The sequence below is a fragment of the Hypanus sabinus genome, chromosome 4 (genome assembly GCF_030144855.1).
Source record: "Hypanus sabinus isolate sHypSab1 chromosome 4, sHypSab1.hap1, whole genome shotgun sequence".
In the NCBI taxonomy this organism is placed as follows: domain Eukaryota; kingdom Metazoa; phylum Chordata; class Chondrichthyes; order Myliobatiformes; family Dasyatidae; genus Hypanus; species Hypanus sabinus.
In genome coordinates this window covers 46,495,159-46,515,354 of record NC_082709.1, presented here as the reverse complement: position 1 = coordinate 46,515,354, position 20,196 = coordinate 46,495,159, and the positions used below count along the sequence as shown (strand labels likewise).

The 20,196-nt window shown below is 40.9% G+C and overlaps 1 protein-coding gene across 1 annotated transcript in view; it reads right to left on the bottom strand.

Annotated features, from left to right (window-relative positions):
* The window catches only part of kcnh3 (potassium voltage-gated channel, subfamily H (eag-related), member 3), a 604,827-nt gene that overhangs the window by 120,172 nt on the left and 464,459 nt on the right, over nucleotides 1–20,196 (bottom strand). The window contains exons 8-9 of the mRNA XM_059966998.1: nucleotides 17,424–17,708; nucleotides 6,640–6,839 (exon numbers count right to left, since the gene is read on the bottom strand). Coding sequence (XP_059822981.1) covers nucleotides 6,640–6,839; nucleotides 17,424–17,708 — 485 coding nt within the window. The remainder of the gene's footprint in view (nucleotides 1–6,639; nucleotides 6,840–17,423; nucleotides 17,709–20,196) is intronic.

The following is a 20,196-nucleotide window of genomic DNA, read 5'->3' as shown; positions in this document are numbered from 1 at the left end:
CTCACTGTCCAATACACCCCCAATCTTGGTGTCATCTGCAAATTTGCTAATCCAGTTAACTACATTATCATCCAGGTTGTTGATATAGATGAGAAACAACAATGGACTTAGCACAGATCCCTGCAGCACTCCATTAGTCATGGCCTCAGGTCAGAGGGGTTACCATCTCCTACCCCTCTCTGCCTTCTTGCGCAAAAAACAATGTATAATCGAATTTATTATCTCATCTTAAATGTCAAGTGACTGAACCTTCTTGACCAATCTCCAGTGTGGGACCTTGTCAAATGCCTTGCTGAAGTCCATGTAGACAACATTCACTGCCTTGTCTTCATGAACTTTCCAGATAACTTCCTTGAAAAATGCTATAAGATTTTTATAGAGGACTTAAAGGGGACATGAGTTGAGACTTAAAGAGGACATGAGTTAAGATTTAGGGGGCAAAAGTTTAAGGGTAACATGAGGAAGAATTTCTTTACTCAGAGAGAGGTAGCTGTGCGGAATGAGCTTCCAGTAGAAGTGGTAGAGGTAGGTTCAGTATTGCCATTTAAAGCAAAATTGGATAGGTATATGGACAGGAAAGGAATGGAGGGTTATGGGCTGAATGCGGGTCAGTGGGATCAGGTGAGAGTAAGTGTTCGGCATGGACTAGAAGGGCCAAGATGGCCTGTTTCCGTGCTGTAATTGTTATATAGTTATATGATTGGTTAGACATGACTTACCATGCACTAAGCCATGCTGATTATCCCCAGTCAGTCCCTGTCCATCCAAATACTTATATATCTGGTCCCTTAGAATACCTTCTAATAACATTCCCACTATTGACATCAGGCTCACTGGTCTATAATTTCCTGGCTTAGAGACATTCTTAAACATTGGAACAACATTCGCAGTTCTCCAATCCTCTAGTATCTCACCTGTAGATCACAAAGAATGAGTTCATTATCTCTGCCAGGGTCCCTGCAATTTCTGCATTTGTCTCCCATAAGGTCCGAGGAGACATCTTATCAGGCTCTGGGAATTTGTCCGCCCTAATTTTCCTCAAGACTGCAAACACCTCCTCCTCTGTAACCTGCATGAGGTTCCATGACCTCTCTGCTGCTTTGCCTCAACCCCGTGACCAGATCTATCCTTTTCCATAATTACCTTGAAACTAATGATCACTCGAGACAAAGAGTTCCCAACACAACCTCTGTCACTTGCTCTGTCTCATTCCCTAATAGGAGATCAAGTATTGCAAACTCTCTCGTTGGGACTTCTATGTGCTGATTAAGGATACTTACCACAATAGATATGACAAACCCTCTCCCATTTTGTCCTTTTACAGTATTATACACCTATAATACTTCCCTAGATGAGTACTTTAGTCAGTCCTGACTAAGCACTGCTGTGACATTTTCCCTGACTACTAATGCCACTCTGCCCACTTTAATCCATCCTGCTCTAATATATTTAACACAATGGAATGCCAGAATATTGAACTGCTAGTTCTGCCCCTCATGCACCAGGTCTCACTTTATCAAAGATTAGCATTATTTGTCACGTGTATATTGAAACATGCAAAGAAACGTGTCATTTGTTTTTACGACTGACACAGTCCAAAGTTGTGCTGGAGACAGCCTACAGTGTTGCCATGCTTCAGGCACCAACCTAGCATGCTCACCACTTACTGACCATAACCTTATATGTTTGGAATGTGGGAGGCTCTAGCATTTTGACTTTCTTGTCAAAGGCTTTACTGAAGTCCACGTAGATGATATCAATCATATCAACTTCATCAATACATTCAGAAAACAGGAGAACATCTGCAGATGCTGGAAATCCAAGCACCACACACAAATTGCTGGAGGAGCTCAGCAGGCCAGGCAGCATCTATGGAAAAGAGTAAACAGTCGACATTTCAGGCCGAGACCTTTCTTCAGGACTGGAGATAAAAAAGATGATGAGTCAGGGTATGAAGGTGGGAGGGAGGGGAGGAAGAAACACAAGGTGATGGGAAACTGGGAGGGGGAGGGGTGAAGTAAAGAGCTGGGAAGTTGATTGGTGTAAGAGATACAGGGCCGGAGAAGGGGGAATCTGATAGGAGAGGACAGAAAGCCATGGAAGAAAGAAAAGGGAGAAGTGTACCAGAGGGAGGTGATGTACAGAGTAAGGAGGAGGTGAGAGAGGGAAATAGGAATGGGAAATAGTGAAAGGGGGTGCAATTATCAGAAGTTTGAGAAATCAATGTTCACGCCATCTGGTTGGAGGCTACCTTGACGGAATATAAGGTGTTGATTCTCCAACCTGAGTGTGACTTTTCGGGACAATAGAGGAGGCCATGGACTGACATTTCAGAATGGGAGTGGGAAGTGGAATTAAAATGGTTGGCCACTGGGAGATCTTTTCCTCCACCATCAACACTGCCTTGAACTGCATCTCTTTCTTTTCACGCACATCCTCCTGCCACCCCACCAGGGATAGGGTTCCTCTTGTCCTCACCTACCACCCCACCAGCCTCCGGGTCCAGTACATAATTCTCTGTAACTTCCACCATCTCCACCAAGCACATCTTTCCCTCCACCTTGTCCCCACTTTTTGCTTACATCCCTTGTCCATTTATCCCTCCCCACTGATCTCCCTCCTGGCACTTATCCTTGCAAGTGGAACAACTTGCCCTACACTTCCTCCCTCACTACCATTCAGGGCTCCAAATGGTCCCTCCAGGTGAGGCGACACTTCACCTGTGCGTCTGTTGGGGTCATATACTGTGTCCAGTGCTCCTGGTGTGGCCTCCTGTATATTGGTGAGACCCAGGGTAGACTGGGAGACCGCCTCACCGAGCACCTACGCTCCACCTGCCAGAACCAGCGGGATCTGCCAGTGGCCACTCATTTTAATTCCACTTCCCATTCCCATTCCCATTCTGACATGTCATTCCATGGCCTCCTCTACTGCCATAACAAGGCCATACTCAGGCTGGAGGAGCAGCTCCTTATATTCCATCTGGGTAGCGTCCAACCTGATGACATGACCACCGATTTCTCAGACTTCCAGTAATGCACTCACCCACCCTCTCCTTCACCATTCCCCACCCCCTTTTCCCTATCTCACCCTATCTCCTTGCTGCCCATTGCCTCCCACTGGTACTCCTCCCCCTTTTCTTTCTTCTATGGTCTTCTGCCCTCTCCTATCAGATTCCCCCTTCTCCAGCCCTGTATCTCACCAATCAACTTCCCAGCTCTTTACTTCACCCCTTCTCCTCTCTTGGATTCACATCACCTTGTGTTTCTTCCTCCCCTTCCCCCACCTTCATCCTCTGACTCCTCATCTTTTTTCTCCAGTCCTGATTAAGGGTCTTGGACAGAACTGTCGACTGTCTGCTCTTTTCCATAGATGCTCCCTGGCCTACTGAGCTCCTCCAGCATTTAGCATGTGTGTTTTGTCATCAATACTTTGTTACCTTTTTTGAAAAATTCTATCGAACTCTCCCCCTAACAAAGCCTTTAAAGTTCAGACAGGAGATGGTCATCTGACTGGTGTTACGTTCAAATGAAAGAATTGAAGCTGGCGACCAGCTGGGGCTTCTACATCTTTTGTGCCATTACACGAAGACTAAGTGGCCTCCTATTGCTTGGTGACAATGAAGCTACAACGAGAACACTTTCACTACACAAGGGATAACGCTGGCAGCCCCCTGAGGAAGATTTCAAAAATGTCCACTAAGTAACTCTTCATCATCAGCTCAAGACCTTTATACAGAATGGTGGTCATCAAAGGACAGATCAGAAAGCCATGACAGAGGAATATTGACTTCTAGCTGAAGCTATTGCCGTATTTCTAACAAAACGTCAATTGGTGATCTCTGGCACTTGTTCAATTAAAGTGTCATATATCAGATTTGCTCAACTCCATTTCCTTTTTGAACTAATTGATAATTGACTTTTTAGCTTCAGAATCTCAGATGTCATCACACTACACTTATTAAACCTCATATCAACTTCTAGCAAAGGTCACATCTAAGACCCAATCAATTTTTCACCATTCACAAAAATTTATATGGTTTTGTTTATCCTTGATATGTTTTGGCATTAGAAGCTCAAGCCAGAAATACGGTTATTAGAGACGGCTACAAGATGTCAAAGCTTTTCAATATCAATGTCTATCTACGCAGTAGAACATTACATTAAATTGTCTGAACAAGCAGAATTGTTATCCTCCTGCACTGCGACACAACTAATGTTACATGGCATTGAAGTCTAAATGAAATGTTTCACCCCCAAGAACAATATATTTAAACAAAATCCTTTAGAAATACATCATTAACAGTGTCTCCATTCCAGTGCTGAAATTACTACACCTGTAAGATATCCTGTTCCGACGTCTGTGTTCACAGTCAAATAGAGTTAACAGGTCTATGAATTTAATAAGAGTTTAATGGAGGGCCAGGCAATGCAAAGGATCGAAAGAGAACTGTTGGGATAAAGCCAGGTCAACAAGATAATAAGGAAGAGAGGACTCGTACAGGAATGGATTAGGATGATTCCGAATGGAGATAAGAGTGTGGAAGGAAGGATGTTGCACTGTCAGAATTTTGCAGTTAAAGGCACTTGGCCGTTGAAACAGAATAATTAGAAAAGCAGCAATTAGCTCAGTCAGGTTACAGTTGTGGGGTGAAGCAATCTGGGCAGAAGTTGATCTGAGACATTAAGTGAAATTCAAAGATACATGTTCTAATGAAGAAGGTAGGTCCTACACAGTCTGAATCACTTCACACTAATCTGCTCATTTCAACAGCTGGCACTCCATTCAATCTTGTTGTGAACCCTAAACACCTGTATCACAGTTTAGACTTTGCTCATTTATTCATTTTCCTCTGGAGATAAACAACAGCACGAAAAATGAAAATACATGCTTTTCTTTCCACAACAGAAACCTTGGTGATTAAGATGCCCCTCTAGTTCTTTTACAACTCTACTCATGCCAGGTTCTCGTTCATTCTGAGAGTGGTTCACCCTTTGTTTACAAATACAGACGTAGCAAGTACAGACGTTTTAGTCATTAAAAAAGCCTGCAGTCAATAATTGGGATTCAAACCAGAAACTCAATTATTGTATAAGACCTAGAATGAAGACAACAGACCCTCAGTTTAACACAAATAGCCTTAAGATTCATTGACATCAGTGCAATCTGCAAAGCAACCAGTCAAGCTGAGCACCACTGGTTTGTAGAAGAGGACACTTTAGGATGAGAGTGTGCTAAAGGGGGCGAGGGACTTGAGGCAAGAAATAGTATACAGCTAGTCACAGGACTGCAGTTGGTGCGTTGCTGTTGTGGTAGGTAGTGGGCTGGAGCCATAGTGGGAGGATGGGTCAAGGTGATCTGTGTTTAGGGAGTTAGAAAGATCAGTGGCTGCTTGTTTGGGTTGTTTGGCTTGTGAGAAGTCAGGTGTCAATCTGGTATGTTGGTGGAGGGACCTGGAGGAATGATGCAAAAGGATGTACTTGGGTTAGATACCTGATGCCAGAGTCAGGTGTATTCAGGGAGACCTCTGGTATATTATGCTGTGCCTGAGAAAGAAGTAATTTCATCACCAGGCTTGACTGAGAATAGTCAACTGTAGGTGGGCTTCAGAACAACATGAGTTAACTACTTCTGGAATCACTCTAAAATAGTGTTACAAGGGGAATGACACAAGTATTGGGTATAGAAAGAGGCTGATTATTGTGAGTGTCGTTCACGGCAGGTAGAGTAGTATGGTTCCACTCAAAATAGATTGCAAGCACATTCCGTTAGGAAGAACTGAGCTGAATTAGAAAAGTCAGGTACCGACTCTATTGAGACAGTGGGGCCTGAGTTCGACGGTGAGGAATGACCGGGGATTTGGACAATCTAAGCACCGGGCCAGATTGAAATGGTTGTGGTGTTGGAGTCGGAAGCAAGAGACGGGTCGGTTTAGCTCACCGCTCTGCAGGGTTTGCTCGACTCTGTGCTGAACTGAGGACTTCTGGATCGGCTTCTGAGGATTTCTGAATGGGCTGCAGTGATGCCTGGCTTTGTGAATGTCAGTTCTGCTGCTTTATTGTTTTCAGCACTTTCTTCACTATACATTGGGTGTTTGACAGTCCTTTGTTTTTAATGTGTTCTGTTGGGGTTCTTTGTTTTGTGGCTGCCTGTGAGGAGGCGAATCTCACGGTAGTATAAAGTATACATACTTTGATAATAAATGTGCTTAAAACTTTGAACTTTTAATTTTAGTTTACATAGCATTCAATAAAATAAAACCACCATTGAATCTCTGAGCTGATGTATTTTAAGACTGTATTCATGGCCTTGTTAAATATTGGATGTGCATTTTCCTTTGTCCTTGTGGCTCAGTGACTATGTTGCTTATTTTCTCCCTGTGGTCTTGCGTTATTAGCGGGTACTGAATGACTAATGCAGCTGCTTTGCTGTGCTGATTGGCTACAATGGAACTACTCTATTCAAAAGCAAATTATGGATTAATCAAATTGACTGGTAGGCAAGCATTTTACTGGCAAAGAGGGGGAGGAAAAGGTAGCTTGATTATTCTTGGCATCTTGTTACACCCTAATCAACTCCTTAGTTCTTGAACATCAAGTGAGCCCAGTGGTTATAGGAGATATGGTTAGAGATGTGTACCTCATTTGCATCAATACCATTATTCACAGACCAAGTGGTTTGGAAACATTCAAGCATTCGCTGTTTCAGCTGCTTAGGGAGTCGATGAACACGTATGAAGTCCTTCAAGTCTTTAGTCCTGGTGTGGTACAATGAACGCCGGGAATACATTCTCTGGATTATCGCAGTGACATTTCCAAATACAACTGCGTGCATGAGAGCTGTGGAAGTAATGAAGAAGAACAAGTTAAAATGAACGTTCTTTTTTACAGTAGGCATGCAGATACTCCACCACATTTCCTTTCCAATTTTATTATATTTTTACTGATCTAATCAACACAAATATATTTGTGAAATCTAGTCTAGTTGTGGGATTACTGAGAGAATTTCTACAATAACTTGTAGGGTGAATGTTATTCCAAGTTGGAAACAGCCCAGTACCTTTACTTCTTGCCAAACAAATAGCAGTGAAACTCTCATCCTGGCAAAAAGAGGTTAGATTGATAAATACAGTTTATGTTTTCAACTATTTAATACGCTCTTTAAAAATTGATAATCTTGGTAATAGAGCAAATCTGGAATGTTTGAGCTGTGGCTCATTTCTGAGCCAATGGCTTATTATTTAAATACAACTTTCTGGGGTATTCTAAACTACCTTAACAGCTTCTTTGTAATGCCATGTTTTGAGCCATCCAAGGATACATTTTCCTGTTTTCAAAGCTCATCAGTAATGTAATTTGCCAAATGATTTAATTTTTATATAGAACATAGAAGATTACAGCACAGGAACAGGCCATTCAGCCCACAATGTTGTGCTGAACAAGCTAAGAAGCAAATCAGAAACACCCAAACACTAATCCCTCCCACCTACACATTGTCCGTATCCCTCCAGCTTCCTCACATCCATGTGCCTTAAAAGCCTCTAAAGTGTTTGCCTCTGCCACCATATCAGGCAGAGGATTTCAGGCATCCATGACTCTGAGTGAAAAACTTACCCTTCACATCTCCATCCTCTCACCTTCAATGCATGGCCTCTGGTATTAGATTTTTCAACGCTGGGAAACAGATACTCTCTGTCCATTCTATCCATGTCTCCTATAATCTTGTAAGCCTCTATCAGGTGATACTCCAGCGAAAACAACCCAAGTTTATCCAGGCTCTCATTATAGCGCATGCCCTCTAAACCAGACAGCGTTCTGGCAAACCTCTTCTGCGCCCTCTCATAGCCTCAACATTTTTCCTATAGTGGGGCAACCTGAACTGTACGCAATACTTCAAATGTGGCCTAATCAGAGTTTTATAAAGTGGCAACATAAGTTCCTGACCTTTGAACTCAGTGCCTTGACTATTAAAAGCAAGCATTCTGTAAGCCTTCTTAACCACCTTATTGACCTGTGTAGCCACTGTCAAGGAGCTATGAACTTGGATCCCAAGATCTCTCTGTTCAGCAACACTATTAAAGACCTTGCTCTTAACAGTGTCCTGTCTCCTTGCATTTGCCCTACTGAGCTGCAACACCTCGCATTTATCTGGGTTAAACTTCATCTGCCATTTCTCAGCCTATATCTACAATTGCTCTATGTCAGGCTGTATTCTTTGCCAGTCTTCTACACTATCCACAACTCCATCAATAAGTCCCTTCAACCACTACCTTTTGTCTTCTATGTGCAAGCCAGTTCTGAATCCAAACAGCCAATTTGCCACAGACCTCATGCATCTTAATCTACTGGATTAGCTTCCTATGAAGGACTTCTTCCAAATTCCTTGCTATCATCCATGTAGACAACATCCCTCATCAATCTCTCTTGTCAGAAAGCTTATTCAAGTGGTTGAAGGGACTTATTTGAGCAAGAGGTCTGTAATTAGTGGAGTTCTGCAGGGATCCATGCTTGGACCTCTGCTGTTTGTGATGTTTATAAATGAACTGAATGAAAATGTTGATGGGTGAGTTAGTAAGTTCACAGATGGCACCAAGGCTGGTCTCACAACCTGCCACACACACAGCTATGCTGGCTGTCCCTAATTAGGCCATGGGTTTCCAAATCCTATCCTGAAGAATTTTTTTCAGCAATTTCCCTACAACTAACTTGAGACTCACTGATCTATAGTTCCCAGGATTTCCCCTTGGTCCCTTGTTAAATAGAAGTGCATTAGCCACTTGCCAGTCCTCTGGGACCTCACCTTGGCTAGGGAGGACACAAAGATTCTGGTCAAATGCCCAGCAATCTTGTCTCTTGCCTCCTTCAATAACCTGGGTAAATCCTATTGCCTTAATACTTATCGATTTTAATACTCATTAGGAGGCTCAACACTTCTTCCTTGTTGACCTCATGCCCTAACGTAATTATACAGTCAGTACTGATCGCTTGGTCCTCTGTATCCTTTTCCTTGGTAAGTATTGGAGCAAAGTACTCATTAAGTACCTCACTCACATTCTCTGCATCCAAGCTAATGTTCCCACCTTTGTCCTCAAGCTCTCCCTGGTCATCTTATTCTTGATATACGTGTAGAATATCTTGGGATTCTCCTTAATCCTACTTGCCAATGGCTTTTCATGGTCCCTCCTGGCTTTCCTAATTCCCTTCTAAGAGATCATACACCTTCAAATGTTGTCCATTTGTGAATCCTGCACTTTTTTGCCCATGCCTCTATAGTAATGTAGATAATTTATATTGTAATGTAACTGAATGTGTATAGTTGATACTTGTTTTCTTCTAAGTCAGTAAGGGCTTTGGTGTTTTTTGGGGCTTTTGATTTTTTTGCAGACATCGTATTGGTTGATCTTCCTCAGGAATGATTTTGCAGATATGTGCACTCAGTAGGCTTAATTTTTTAAAAATCCACCTTATTTGAACGTTCAGATATGACTTCCATTGATCTCCTTCATTTTATTTAAATAAAGGCCCATCCTGTATCTCTCCAAGTGACTAAGCTTCCATAGGAAGTATTTGGATGGTTTTTAAGTACCACATAACTACAATTTAGATGGACATTGTAATAGTGGATGTGTTAATTCTTCAAGTCAGCTTTTTTGTCTTGGACATTGCATCATATTATCATCTCAATTTTCAAATATTTATCCAATTCCCTTTTATAGCTTATTCAAGTGACTGCTTGCTTGAAGCCTGAAAAACCTCAGTGTGAAAGTAGTTAGTGATTATAAACTGTAATTTCATCTAGCGTGGCCTTGGATAATAATGCGAAGGGATCGCGGTCAGAATGTATGGCGAGTAGGAGGAACACTGCTGGGGAAACTGGACGGCTGTGGATTGATTGTGGAGCTGCGTGTACTCCTCTACACTTTGGTTTACCCTTCTGCTCGTGACTGCAGCAGTCTGCTTATTGATCATTGATTAGGACACATCTAGACTTAAGCTTCCTGAAGTCCAGTTTTTTGCAGTCCAGTGCATGTAGGCAATCCAGTTTTGCACAGTATGTGCAAATTGGAAAGAAAAAAAATCATAACTGCTGGAAATCTGGAAGTTAGAAAAAATGTTGGTAACTCTCAACAAATCAGGTAGTATCTATGGAAAAATTCTGACAAAAGGTATCGAGCCTTATTATATTAACTGCTTCTCCTTTTACTGATGCTGCCTGGCCTGCGAGCTAATACAAAATTCTGGAGGAATTCAGAAGGTCAGATAGCATCGCTGGAAAAGTGTCTCAGCTGAAATGTTCACTGTTTATTCATTTATACAGATGCTGCCTGACCTGCTGAGTTCCTCCAGCATTTTGTACATGTTACTCTGGATTTCCAGCACCTGACAAATCTATTGTGTTTATGATTTGCTGCAAACTATTTCCAACTCTTCCATTTCAGTTCCACAAGTTTTGCACAGGATGGTTCAAACATTAATTATAATCAATAACTATAACTACATCTATGATAGGCATCAATGCATGCCTCCCTCCTTCCACATTGGTAAAGTTTAATGCCTGAGTACTTGAATTATTTTTACATTGGGTTTGCTACTGGTTGATCAACTGATAACATTAAAATCCATTATCTGTAGATAGAAGCTTAACTGCACTTCCTCTAGGTATTGAATTCAATTTTATCTGCAATAGCTCTTTTCCAAAGACAATTAATGTGAATCGGGTTAACTTCTTTGCTGATTTATTTCAGACCAAGATTCATTCCCTTACAGCAGTATGGGGAGTTTCTTGCTACTGCAGTGAGAATCTTTGTTTAATCTTCTTCAAGTGGCCTCTCCTCACCCTTATTGTCTAGATCATCAGCATCAAGAAGCTTCCAACAATTGCTTGCCCAGGTCCTGAGAATCCTGTCATTTTCAAATCTAATTAAACTCACTCACTGTCTGAATTTTGTAGATATTTTAATTATTAGTAAGGCTCTTTGTATATCACAAACTCAGTTGGAGCTCCCAAAGCTTGTTATTCCAGGAAGACTTTAAGAGTTTGAAATACCACTTTGCAAGGACAGAGATCACAGAGTAGACCAAAGTTAGCACATGAGGCCATCTTAGTTTTAAGGATTATTGGAGCTTCTATTTAAGAGATGGAAACAAATGAATCCTTCTGGCCCATGGCTCGATAATCTTTCTTTCAAAATCATTGATAAATAATTGAGAGAGGAGATGAGGTGAATGATTTTTTTTTGCTAGGTGTTGGCAAGATCTGGAACACTCTACCTGAGAAAATGGTGTAACAGATCAAGTAAGTGAATTCAGAAAGGAGTTGGATTGGAACTTTGGAAATGTGCATCTGTCAGTAACAGCACAAGTATGGTATTAAGAAACGTTTTTTCCTGTTCTGTGTTGCAAAGGCATCAGAGAGTTACTGAAACCTGTGGAGTTTAGAGCAATGCAACTCAGAACCTTTAGGGAGAACATCACAGGAACAGGTTAATTGAAATAAATCCTGCTCTAGCTCCTTTAAGTATGGAATATTTCCTTTGTACTGACATTCTGTTCAACACTTGTTAATATTCCCAAAGGAAAATGTGCAATTTTGATTCTTGCCATTATAAACTAATGCTTTGTGACTAAAGCATTTCTGTACATTATGAAGACGCAAACAAAATTTTGTCTCTTTAGAGATTGGAGTAGAATTTCTTTCAGTGAGTAAAATGAATTGAACAAAAGAAGTTGACTGAAAAAATTACATTCAAACATCATCTGATGAAAAAAAGAATTCTATTGTTCTGGGGATTACTATAATTTTATTCTGCAATGTTTCTTATTTACTACATTTGGCAAATCTAATGGAAGGTTGCTCATAAAATAAATTGTGTTTAATATACATATAATGTAACTCAGTTTTTATCTATATTTACTTATCATGTATTTCATTGTACTGCTGTTGTAAAGTTAACAAATTGCATGACATATGCCAGTGATGTTAAATCTGTATCTGATTCTGATTCTGGTGAAACCAGGTGGGTGGGGGAGAGAGATGAAATAAGAAGCTGGGAGATGATAGGTGAAAAAGGTAAAGGGCTGAAGAAGAAGCGATCTGATAGGAGAGGATAGTGGACCATGAGAGAAAGGGAAAGAAGACATGCACTGGGGGAGGTGACAGGCAGATGAGAAGAAGAGCGGAGGAAAGAGGGTACCAGAGTGGGCAACTGAAGAAGACTGAAGGAAGAAGGAGGAAAAATTACTGGAAGTTAGAGAAATCAATGCTCCAGCCTGTGAGTGCCCTCATTGTGCAGTAGAGGAGCCATGGTCTGAATGTCGGAATGGGAATGAGAATGGGAATAGGAATTAAAATGGTTGGCCATTGTGAAATCCTGCTTTGTTGCAGATGGAGTGAAGGTGCTTGACAAAAGATCCCTCAATCTGCACCTGGTCTCACCAATGTAAAGGAGGCCACATTGGGAGAACTGGATACAGCAGACAACCCCGACAGATTTGCAGATGAAGTGCTGCCTCACCTGTTTGGGGCCCTGAATGGAGGTGAGGGAAGAGGTGAATGGGCAGGTGTAGCAACTCTTCGGCTTGCAGAGATATGTGCCAGGAGGAGATTAGTAGGGAGGGATGTATGGACAAGAGAATTACAGAGGGATTGATCCCTGCAGAAAGAGGAGAATGGATGGGATGGGGCAGGGTAACCAAATACTGCAACTCTAATTGTCACTGCAGAGAACATAAAGCTAACTATTTCATTACTGATATATTTTATACAACTGCTGTAAATGTAATATACAATAATTTCACATGTTGTAGTTTAACTCTGGGATCAAATCCTTCTCATAGAAGCATAAAGAAAGGTGCTTCCTTGACCAGAAGGACCAAAACAATTGGCCAAGTGTGCAGCTGAGATCAAACCATTCATAATGTAGTGTTACTGTGTTAGTAATAACAAATGAAAATCACAGGGACATTACATGAAGTTAAACAATTTATGTTGGTTTCACTAGATAATTTGTGTGAGGTGGAAACGATTACTGTGAACGGATTAGAGACATGAACACATCAAGACCATTCAAGCTTAATCAATAAGGAATCTCACAATGAAAAACATATCTAAGACACCCAATGATTGATTGAGGACTGTAGAAATGCCTCTATTCCACCCTGTAAGCCACTAACATCAGAATTATCCACCTCTTCTTTTGCATCTCTCTCTGTTACCATACCAGCTGATTCCTTCTGCAAGCCAGTTCAAAGTAATTTGAAGTATTGTTAAAATTACGAAGATGATAAATTTGGGCCAGCTGAGTGTATGTAAAAGGTATGTCACAGCATTAATTCCATGCTTTTGCATTGATTCTTCCAAACTGGCACTATTCACTGCAAAGCCCACTAAGGAGGTCTAAATTATCGGTTTGACCCGAAGAGGTTCCAATCCATCCTGAAACAAAGACCATTCAATTCAGAGTCAGCGCTCTACACCAATATGTGTGATTTTAAGGTGGCTTTCCTTGAAGAATACAATTTTTGACAACAAATGTTAATCCAACCCAAACTAAAATGTATTTGTTCTCATGATGAGGCTTTCCATTCCAGGAGATCCAAGATGTCTTCTATTTTTATTTTCAGAAAACGGGGTTTCCCCTCCACGGTAATTATTGTAGCTCTCACTTGAATTTTTTTCATTTCTCTCACATCTGCCCTCACCCCATCCCATCTCCCTGAGGTAACAGGGATAGGGTTATCCTTGCCCACATCTAACACCCTATGGTTTTCTGCATCCAACACAGTATTCTTCACTACTTCTGCTATCTCCAATGGATTCCCAACACAAGGCACATCTTTCTCTCCCTTCCTCTCTCCACATTCTGCAGGGATTGTTCTCACCGTAAATTCCTTATCTGCACATCGCTCCCCTCCGAACCCCTCCAGACACTTATTCCTGCAACCATGCTAAGTGTTACACCTGCCCTGACACATCTTCCTTCATCACCATTCAAGGATCTAAACTGTCCTTCCAGGTGAGGCCATATTTCATCAGAGTTGTTTATTGTGTACCCGGTGCTCCCGGTGCAGCTTCCTCTACATTGGTGAGACATGGCACAGATTGGGGATTGCTTCCTCGAGCACCCTCGCTCCATCAACCATAGCAGCCAGGGTCTCCTTCATCCTTCATCTTCATTCCACTTTGCATTTCCACACCAACATGTTTGTAGACAGCCTCCTCTACTGCCACATTGAGGCCGAATACAGATTGGAGGAACAAGAACTCATATTCCATCTTGGTAGCGTCGAACCCTGGTGCCATCAGCATCAATTTCTCTAAGCTAGAGTTACCACTTCTTTCTCTCCTCACTCCCTCTTGTTTCCCCCTATCCTCCTGGTTCCTTTACCTGGTGTGTATTTAACATTTCAGTAGTATTTAAGCAATATTGTAAATATATTATTTGAGTAAGCATTCTTGTTCTTTGAATAATCAATTACGGGTTATATGTATAAGTGCGTGAATTGTATATGTTATCACGGTATCACATGATGTGCACTTAAAGTAAGTTTGACGTTAGACTCACATTTCAGGCTCCCATGTCTTCCTTTGAATTAGTTTAATATTCTGAAGTTAAACCAAAAGTGAATGCCATATACTATGAAACTTTGCCAAACAGAGAGCAAACAGGTGTTGGTGCCAACCTCTGAGCCTTTGTTTGGAAAGCATATTGGATCAGGGGAGCACCATGCTGCCCAGAGGATGCTGTAGGTAACAAGGTCTGAGAAAACTTCTGATATGTTAATCAGGCAGTTACTAGTGAAATGTGGCTCGGTTTTAAACTGGAAAAAAAGTTCAAGGAGCTTCAGGAAAGTTGCAAGCATTTGACTTTTGATGATATAAAGAACCAGAATCCACTCTATGTATTCTAAGGTTATCGCATGAACTTCAAGTGGGAGACAAAAAGCTGCTTGTAAGATTGGATGAAAAGACCAAAACCCAGAAGGGTGAATGGAAAGCTAAAAAGAATGGAGTCAATGGAGATATGAAAGCAGAGGGTTTATCAGCGTTGTGTTCGTATTCTTGGATTTATCAGATGTTGTTGTGGATGAGGAAACCAAGAGGAGAGATCAGATCATAAAGGGAGCAATAGGAGGATTAATAAGAAAATACTTGTGAACTAAGTGGACCTTCCCAAGATCAAGATGCACAAATTAGAAGACGAGAAAAGGAAGGCGAAGAAACATGGCTGCCTCTGTCAGAACCACTTCCTGCCGACTCAGAATTAACTCCTACAACCACCACGGGGCAGGCTCCAGAGCCTGGGGTTGTTTCACAGCCGCAAGTTCCTCCTGTCTAGCAGAGTGATTTCCCTTCTCAGGAAAGATGTTATCCCACAAGAGTAAGAAAGCCTTCACAGCCATTAAATGTTTAGGCTTGAACAGGATGACTTTGCAGTGGGTGTATGTATTTAGTAGTTGCATTATATAGTGTTCTTTGTAATTAGTTGAGATGCATTCTCTATTGAGTTGGAGTTTATAGCTAAGCAGGGAGGAGTGTTGTGTATTTAATATTTCAGTAACATTTAAGTAATATTGTAAATATATTGCTTGAGTAAGCATTCTTGTCTTTAAATAATTCATTATGGGTTATATGTATAAATATATGAATTGCATATATCATGCTACCACATGATACATATGCACCTCGCTTAAAGTAAACACCAAGTTAGACTCACATTTCAGACTCCTGTGTCTTCCTTTGAATTAATGTTTTGAATTTACAAAACATAATATTACCTTTACCCTTCCCCCCCACCCTGCCCTCAGAACCTGCCTAGCACCATACTTTTCTCCCTGTGGTTCCCCATCCCCTCCCCTTAATTTCATGATCTAAAGTCCTCTCCTGTCAGATTCCTTCTTTTCCTAATCACTTTGCCTCTTCTACCTATCACCTCGCAGCTTCTCATATCATTCCCTTTGCCATTTTCCTCACCTTCCTAACTTCTCTCTCTCATCTGGATTCACTTATCACCCACCAACTTGTGCTCCTCTGCTTCACCCTGCACCTTTTTATTCCGGCTTCAGCCCTCCTGATTTCCATTCTGTTGAAGGCTTACAGCACGGTAACGGGCCCTTGCAGCCCAATGAGCCCGTGCCACACACTCACGCCTATGTGAACGATTAACCTAGTAACCTGTACGCCTTTGGAATGTGGGAGGAAACAGGAACACCTGGAGGAAACCCAGTGGTCACATACACGCATCATTCAGAGACACATGTATTCTTTGCAGATGAAATAACCTTTCATTTATATTTCTTCCAATTCAGTTATGAAATGGCCTCTTGAACAAAGACCCAACACAGATTGGGTGACTGCTTTCTAGAATGCCTCTATTCAGCCGCAAGGGTCATCCTGAGCTTCTGGTTACCTGGTTAATTCTCTGTACTACTCTCATTCTCACTTCTCTCACTTCTTCATAAAAGCCTAATGTAGGCCCAAAGAACAATACCTTCCATCTAGAAATGCAATATAGCACTCAATTTAACAATTTCAGATAGTCAGTCTTTGCAACTGCACAGTGTAACTCTTTTTCCTTTGATTCACAGACAAATCCTTCTCCTTCTCCTCCAGACACATCAGCTATGACTAATAAGACTTTACCGCCTTCCCTTAGCTGACTCCACCACTACATGTGTCACTCAGTCCGTCTTTGTCTCCACCCTATCAGTGGAACTCTTTTGGTTTTCTCCACACCATTATTTTCTCTGCAAGTGGAAGGGTAAAGGACTATAACCTGAAGCATGAATACTGTTTCTCCCTTCATAGATGCTGCCTGACCTGCCAGTACTTTGCAGGATTTTCTACTTTCATTTTGGATTTCAAACATCAGCAGTATCGTGCTTCTGGAACAAAACTGTTCCTAATGTGATGATTGCAAAAACAAACAACAAAAAAAAAAATCCTGCAGAAGAGCGGAAACAGCCTACTGAAATATCCTGGCAATATTTAAATTGCTACTTACTCATAATGCAAACATGAACAGAAAAAGATCCAGAAAGTCTATTTTATTGTTGGAACTTCAACTAATGTCTCACTCATCCCCTGCTACAAAGCCATTCATTTTTAAAGTCTTACACTTCTGAAGAACGATTATTGATCTGAAATTTAAATCTTTTTTCTTTCTTCACTTATTTCTGAAATCATATTTCTGTTTGGCCTGTCAAGTTGCAGCATTTTTGTGCTTTTTTTAAATCATGTTTTACTTATAAATCAATCTGATCCAAAATGTCTGAAATGGGGTAAATTCTACTCCTTGCTAAATGAAGGTAACATCGATAAGTTAAACTCAAGAGTGTTTGAAGTTAACTGTGATAACCTTCGGGCTTCTTGGACTGAAAGAAAGACAAAAATAATGCCAGTATTGGAATGGATCGCAAACTTACCTCCTATGAGCATGGTGCAAATGGAAAAGATTTTCTCAGCATCTGTGTTAGCTGACACATTCCCAAAGCCTACACTCGTTAGGCTGCTCAGTGCAAAGTAGAGTGAAGTGATGTAGGAACTTCGGATTGAGGGACCTCCAAACAGTTCAAAACTGGAAGTGTTTCCTCCAGAGCTGGCGTTAATGGAGGCATATTGAATTGTGGAGTTTGTGGCGGTGGAGGCACTCGATGCAGATACAGACACATACGGAGTTCCCAAACGCTTTGCCAATTCATGAAGCCAACCTGAAATAAATAATGACCATTACTAAAGATTTTAATACCTTGGCACTAAAGGAATCAGTAAAAAAATAATTATGAAGGAAATAAAACTTGTCTACAATATGCTGCAAAGCTGCACTAAAGAGGTTTATCATGGACTCCAGTTACGTGCTTGTGGAAACTTAGGAGCAGAATAATCACCACATGGCTCCATCTCCACTGGTATTTGCTTCTTTCTGTTGCAATTTAGAATTGCTGATGTTGGCATTGTAGACACAGATCGAGAGGGAAGGAAGTGAACATTTAACTTGCTCATCACCCATGGTACTCAAAATCTACAAAAGTAATCTCTTGTAGCAGTTGGAGAATCCAACTAATTTTATTAATTATAAAATAGTAAAGTGCATCATCACTGCAATGAATGATCTGCATTTGGTAGATTTCTCACCAAGTAGAATGAAAAGAATGATAATTGGGAAGACAAACCAGGACAGGGCTGACTCAATGAATGGTAGGGCATTGAGGACTGTGGTAGAACAGAGGCATCTGGGAATACAGGTCCATAATTCCTTGAAAGTGATGTCAAAGGTAGATAGGGTCATAAAGAGAGCTTTTGCCACATTAGCAATTATAAATCAAAGTAATGAGTACAGCAATTGGGATGTTGTGTTCAAGTTGTAAAAGACATCAGTGAGGCCAAATTTTGAGTATTATGTGCAGTTTTGGTAAACTAGCTACAGGACAAGAAAAATGTCAATAAGATTGAAAGAGTATAGAAAAGCATTTACAAGGATGTTGTTGGGAATTGAGGACCTGACTCTTTTTGGAAATGGTTGAATAGGTTAGGACTTTATTGCCTGGATCTCAGGAGAATGAGCAGAGATTTGATTGAGGTATAACCAATAATGAGGGGTAAATGCAAGCAGGCTTTATCCACAGAGGTTGGGCGACACTACAACTATAGGTCACAGGGTAAAGATGAAGGGTGAAATATTTAAGGGGAGCCTGAAGGGGAACTTCTGCATTCAGGGGTTGATGTGAGTGTGGGACAAGATGCAAGTGAAGGTGGTAGATGTGGGTTCGATTACAACATTTTAAGAAGTTTGGATGGAAGGGATATTGAGGACTATGGTCCAAATGTTGGTCAGTGGGACGTGATAGATTAACAGTTCACCACAGAATAGATGGGCCCAAGAGATTTTTTTCTGAGCTGTAGTGCTCTATGACTCTATAATATGTATAAATATTTCAAATATCTTCTTGCTTCCTCTTCTAAAGATGGTGGAACTAAAAATTCACGACCTTGACAGAACTGTCAGAATACCTCACAGTGAGTTTCCATGCTAGCCCAATTACTATGTATGTGGATATCTCTTTTAACTAGAACAGGCAAGTACCAATGACACTACAGTACAACTCTCAGGTGTCTATTTATCTGTCTCATCAACTTACTCAGGACTTGATATTGAGGGGAGGTTTGGTACCAACTGTCTGCCTTCTAATGTCAGATATTCTACCCAATAGGTTTGGCCAAGGAGTGCCTTGGGGGAAATATTTGAGGGCAGATTACATTAAGAGTAATTAATACCTTTAAAGGATGATCATTCTGCTTTCTAGAAAGAGAACTGTTTGGATTGAAAGGCCTATGGATGATGCCTGACTTGCTGAGTTTCTTCAGAAATTTGTGTGTGTGTTGCTCAAAATTCCAAGCATCTGCAGAACTTCCTGTGTTTAAGGACCCAAGTACTTTGCAGTAATATGTAGAAGCTGGGAGTGGATGGGTGACTCAGAAGGGGCTGTTCTTCTGGTAGCCAGTGGGGGTGAAAAGTCTTACAAATACAGGAGGTTAAAATGCAGTCAAGTTAGAGATACGTCGATACTGAACAGAACATGGATGCCAGTTCAAAGCACTCCACCTCTAAACCACCATATACTGATATATTCCTTTGAATTATGCTTTGAATAATTGTTTTACTACGTTTATGGAATATGGATGTCATTATTGCCATTTCTTGTCTATCCTTGATTTCCTGTTGAACTAAGATAATAGTTAAGTGTTAGTTACATACTAAGACTGAAAACTACATACTGGCTAAGCTACATTGACTTCTCTGAAGTTCAAAAAGAAACTGATATTTTCTTCTAAATAATCTCATTGTTTCATAACTACTGTAACTGTGGGTAGCTTTCTTTTTAGTCCCAGATTTACTTTACTTAATTCTGCCACGATGGATCTGAACTCACATCTCTGGGTCGATGGTTCAGAAATAAGGCTAGAGGTATTCTTCACTGAATCAGCCAAGTTCAGGGTTTTGCTAGAAGCACACACACACAAATCTCCATCTACGTCATTTTAGTTTATTATTGATAGCAGTTATTGATTTACCTTCTGTTATGACTGCAAGTAATTAATAGAACAAAATAAATCTTAATTGAAACCAAGCTCTGCATTTTACATACAACCTGTCCTGAAAGGATAAGTGAATGGTGTGATCATAAAACGCAGCAAAAT